The 5,468-nt window shown below is 38.8% G+C and overlaps 1 protein-coding gene and 1 pseudogene across 1 annotated transcript; both read left to right on the top strand.

Moving 5' to 3' along the window:
• On the top strand, positions 1 to 591 carry LOC148916938 (uncharacterized). The gene has a single exon (XM_089052326.1). The coding sequence runs from the start codon at positions 1 to 3 to the stop codon at positions 589 to 591; it is 591 nt and encodes a 196-aa protein (XP_088908452.1).
• Positions 592 to 4,007: 3,416 nt separating this feature from the next.
• Positions 4,008 to 4,771, top strand: LOC148916937 (secreted RxLR effector protein 161 pseudogene; annotated as a pseudogene).
• Positions 4,772 to 5,468: the final 697 nt, after the last annotated feature.

The raw sequence follows: 5,468 nt of genomic DNA, 5'->3' as shown, positions 1-5,468 counted from the left end.
ATGGAGTGCTTAGGTGTGCTCACTATGGAAAGGGATCGAGTTGCTGGATCTTGCAACTCCCCTCCCTATTTTGACGATAATAACTACGCTGCATGGAGAGAAAAATTTGAGATATTTCTTGATGCTCTTGATGAGTATGCAAGTGAGTATCTCACAAAAGAGTGGGTTGCTCCGGTCAAGACTGTTTTTGGTGAGGATGTGCCCAAACCTAGGTCAGAATGGACTGAAGCTGAGGTGTTTGGTGCATATTCGAACAAGAAGGCCAGAAATGCCTTAGTTACTGCTTTGTCTAGCACACAATTTGCACATATACAACATATCCCTAATGCTAAACAAGCTTGGGATAAACTAAGGGTGGTTCATGAAGGGAATGACCAAGTTAGAACCCTAAAACTTCAGATGGTGCTTGCACAATTTGAAGAACTTAGGATGTCTGAAACTGAGTCTATTTCTGAGTTCCATGGGAGAGTTGAGATGATCACAAATGAAGCCATGAGTCTAGGTCAACCCATTGAAGAGTTTCTTGTTGTTCAGAAAATTCTTCGTGTTCTACCGTCTAGGTTTAGAGCAAAGAAAACTGAAAACCTATGAGATGGAATTGAATATGGAAGAAAATGACTCCAAAAAATCAAAAAATGTTGCACTTCAAGGAGTGCATGTTTCCTCTCTGAAAGTTGGTGAAAAATCCTCAGGTTTTGAGGATGAGATGGCCTTGTTTGTCAAAAAATTTAGGAGAATTCTTAAGGATAAGGGAAAGTTTGCTAGAGAGGGCAGCTCTGGTAGTGAGAAACTATTTAGACCATCAACTGATCGGTCTAATGAGAGGAATAAGGATGTCAAACCTTTCACGAAAGATTTCAGAAAATCTGTCAAGTGCTTCACATGTGGAGGCATTGGACACTATGCTGCTGACTGTGCAAACAATAAGAAAAAATACTCCAAAGGAAAGGACAAGGCCATGAAAGTGAGCTGGAGTGAGAGTGAAAGTGAAGGGTCTCAAGAGGATTCATCTTCCTCTGATGTTGATGACCAACATGTTGCCTTTGTTGCCTCTGTGCAGCCCATGTCTGATGAATCTGATTCCGAGTCAGATGACCTGTCATACGAGTCATTAGGAAGAAAATATGATTGTTTGTTTAAAGAGACCTTGTGTTTGAAAGAAGAGAGCCTCAAACTTGAGGTTAATAACCAAGATCTTCCACATGAAATTCTCATCCTAAAAGAAACCAAAAAGGAGTTAAGTGACAAATTTGAGTCTCTAGAAAAAGAAAGTGATGCTCTTGTGTCAATTAGGAGTAACCTTGAGAATCAAGTTAATGTGCTCAAGGAAAGTAACATTGGTTTCCAGAACTCAAACAAACAGCTCCTAGGTGAATTGAATGAAGCAAATAGGAAGATTATATCTATGACCATTGGTGCTTCAAAAATTGACAAAATGTTGAATATGGGAAAAGTTCATGGGGACAAAGGTGGCCTTGGATTTAATCACTTTGGTTCTAGTTCGTCTAGCTTTACCACTAATTTTGTCAAATCAGAAACTCCAGTCACTGTACCTCTTGATGTTCAGAGTTGTCAAGAAACTTAAGTTTGTTCCAACTTGTCACAGGTGTGGGTTGACTGGTCATATTCGACCAGTCTGTCATATGTTTAGCAAAGATAAGACCAGAAAATTGTCTTCAAAATCTAAAAGGAATCCCAGATCTTTGCAAGATCAAGTTGATCATTTGATGAATGAAGTTACTAAGATTGCCAAACTTGTCTCCCTCAAAATGAGTTCTCCCATTGTGCCTAAGTCTTCTTGGATTGCAAGAGGTCATACCAAATCTCTTGTTGTGCTAAATGCCTTTGCTGCTTCAAACACCAACTCTTGGTATTTTGATAGTGGTTGTTCCAAACATATGTCTGGGGATAAAAATGTTTTCTCATCCCTCACCCCCTTTGATGGAGGCACTGTGACTTTTGGTGGAGGTCATAGGTCTCAAGTTGTTGGAAAAGGTACTGTTTGTATCCCTGGTCTGCCCGAGCTTAAGAATGTTAGATTTGTTGAGGTCTCACATCCAATCTCATTAGTGTGAGTCAGTTGTGTGACGATGGAATAGTAGAGGTTAGATTCTCCAAGCATGGCTGCAAAATCATTGGAAAAGGTGACAATGAGATTGTTAGCGTGGCAAGGTCTAGGGACAATTGCTACTGTATTGATGGTGTCAATGATGCAAAAGAAGTAGTTTGCAACAAGGTTGTAAATGAAACAAGTGTTTTGTGGCATCAAAGGCTTGGACATGTGAATTTTAGAGACTTGCATAAATTGTCCAAGAGAGAGTTAGTAAGTGGTCTACCAAAGCTTGAAAAATCTGATCTGCATGTTTGTGAAGGATGTCAATTAGGCAAACAAGTTAGAGTGTCACACAAAAAGGTTAAACACATTTAAACTAATGTTAGTCTAGAACTTGTTCACATGGATCTTGTTGGTCCTATCCAAACCATGTCCCTTGGTGGAAAGAAATATATTCTTGTCATGGTTGATGATTTCTCTAGGTTCACTTGGGTCTCATTCTTACGTGAGAAATCTGAAACCTTCCAAAGGTTTAAGTCTGTTTGTCACCTTTTGCAAAAAGAGAAGATGACTAGTCATCTACCTCTTGTTAGAATTAGAACAGATCATGGCACTGAATTTGAGAATTCTCAGTTTCTGAAATTTTGTGAAGAAATGGGAATTAAACATGAGTTCTCTGCACCTATTACACCTCAGCAAAATGGTGTTGTGGAGAGAAAGAATAGGGTGCTTGTAGAAATGGCAAGGGTGATGCTAAATAGCAAAAATCTTGCTAAACACTTTTGGGCTGAAGCTGTCAATACACTTGTTACATCTCAAGCAGGGTATTTGTGAGGTCTGCAGTACCAAACAAACTCCCTATGAGATTTGGAAAGGAAAGAAGCCTAATGTGTCATATTTTAGGGTCTTTGGTAGCACATGCTATATTTTGAGAGATAGGGAGCATCTTGCTAAGTTTGATTCTAAGTGTGATAAGGGAATATTTCTAGGGTATTCCACCTCAAGCCTATAGAGTGTACAATTGTAGGTCCAGAACCATCATTGAATCCATAAATGTCACTATTGATGATTTTGCTACATCTACAGAGATGGCATTGGATGAGGATGATCTTTTACCTCCTCCTCCTCCTGAGCAAGAATCTCCAGGTCTGGATCTTGTGGTTGACCTGTCAACTTTTGGAAATTCTGTCCCGGTTGACTGTCAACCTTTTCAACTTCTAGTTCCATCTCATCTGTCCAGGCTGCCAGCTCTCATACTGATCTTAGTCCTCTCACTCAAACTGAGAGTGTCATTATTGGCCCTCTTAATCAGGGAGTGAGAACTAGGAAGCAACTTGCTCAAGAAATTAGCCATGTGTGTTATGTCTCCAAGGAAGAGCCTAGAAATGTGAAAGAAGCCCTACACCATGGTGAATGGTTTCTTGCAATGCAGGAAGAATTAAATCAATTTGTGAGAAATGATGTTTGGTACCTTGTTCCTAGACAAGTCAACACAAATGTCATACGCACTAAGTGGATTTTCAAAAATAAAACGATGAGCAAGGTAATGTGGTAAGAAACAAGGCTAGATTGGTTGCTCAAGGATACACTCAAATGGAAGGCATTGACTTTGATGAAACTTTTGCCCCTGTTGCAAGATTAGAATAAGTTAGATTGCTTCTTGCCATTGCTTGTCATTTGAAATTCAAACATTATCAAATGGATGTCAAAACTGCCTTCTTGAATGGTGTCCTAAATGAAGAGGTCTATGTTGAGCAACCAAAGGGTTTTGAAGATCCACATCATCCAAATGATGTGTTTCGGTTAAAAAAGGCTCTCTATGGTTTGAAACAAGCTCCTAGAGCATGGTATGAGAGGTTATCCTCTCATCTTCTAGAAATGGGTATGTTAGAGGGTGCATTGATAAAACTTTGTTTGTGAAACGGTTTAAAAAGGATGTCTTGATTGCTCAAGTGTATGTTGATGATATTGTGGTTGGTTCTACCTCTGATTTGCATGTTCAAGATTTTATTCATGTCATGACTAGTGAATTTGAAATGAGTCTTGTAGGTGAGCTTAACTATTTCTTAGGTCTTCAAATTAAACAAAGCCATGATGGGATCTTTGTATCTCAATCTAAATATGCAAAAAATCTTGTGACAAAATTTGGTTTGGAGGGGGCAAAATCTGCAAGAACTCCAATGAGCACTAGTGCTAAGATTCATAGAGACTTGCATGGCAAAAGTGTGGATCAAACTCTCTATAGAAGCATGATAGGGAGTCTTCTCTACTTGACTGCTAGTAGACCTGACATTTCTTTTAGTGTTGGTGTGTGTGCTCGGTTTCAAAGTGATCCAAAAGAGTCTCACTTGTTTGCTGTTAAGAGAATCATTAAATATGTGAGTGGGACTATTGAGTTTGGGTTATGGTATACCTATGACACTTGTGTCAATCTTGTTGGGTATAGTGATGCTGATTGGGCAGGTTGTAGTGATGATAGGAAAAGCACTTCCGGGGGGGTCTTCTATGTAGGCAACAATCTTGTTGCTTGGCATAGCAAAAAACATAATTCTGTCTCCTTATCCACTCTTTGAAGCAGAGTATGTTGCAGCTGGGAGTTGTTGTACTCAACTCCTTTGGATGAGACAAATGTTGGAAGACTATGGTCTTGCTCAATCATCCTTTCTAATCTATTGTGACAACATGAGTGCCATAGATATTTCAAAAAATCCTGTTTAACACTCTAGGACTAAGCATATAGACATTAGGCACCATTTTATTAGAGATCTTGTGGAAGACAACATTTTATCTTTGGAATTTGTTCCCTCTGAAAAACAGCTAGCAGATATACTCACCAAGGCCTTGGATTTTCAGAAACATGTTACACTTCGGCAATCCATTGGCCTTTGCTCAATTGATTGATTAGCTGGTCTGTTCTTTGTCTTCAGCACATTTCAAAACAGTTGACTAGTCATCTTGCTTGTAGTTGACTAGTCAAGTCCAAAATTTTTTGTGTTTTGTTTTGATGTTGATATGTCACTGTTCATATCTCTCATTTCTGATGGTGTGAATGATTGAATGTTTTTGTGCTTTGTCTGACTTGTGCATAATCCCTTTTCTTGTTTAAGATGCTATTAGATGAGACTTAAATCGTGCTATCTTGTCCTCTTGGTGAACCACGTATCTTTGCTTCATTTTGGACTGCTCTTGTTATTATCTCTTAGCTAGTCTCACTCTCTTAGCCAATCTATTTAAAATTCTAAAAAAAAAAAAAAAAAAAAGGAAGTGTGACCAATGTAGTCACGGCTCTAGGACGGTATAAGGTGTTTTGATTGAAGAATCTAGAGCAAAGAGCCGTAAAATTGGGCCATTCAAAGCACTTATGTTCGGGATGTGCAAGTAACTCAAAATAAATTATCAAATATTTTGCCATTAG

The sequence above is a fragment of the Prunus mume genome, linkage group LG5 (assembly GCF_029339155.1).
Source record: "Prunus mume cultivar Tortuosa linkage group LG5, ASM2933915v1, whole genome shotgun sequence".
Lineage (NCBI taxonomy): Eukaryota > Viridiplantae > Streptophyta > Magnoliopsida > Rosales > Rosaceae > Prunus > Prunus mume.
Note: the sequence above shows the minus strand (reverse complement) of the source record. Positions and strands in the feature narration are given on the sequence as shown.

Bases quoted from the DNA above. Each gene is read 5' to 3' on its own strand.
- LOC148916938 (XM_089052326.1), top strand. From the start codon at position 1: ATGGAGTGCTTAGGTGTGCTCACTATGGAAAGGGATCGAGTTGCTGGA.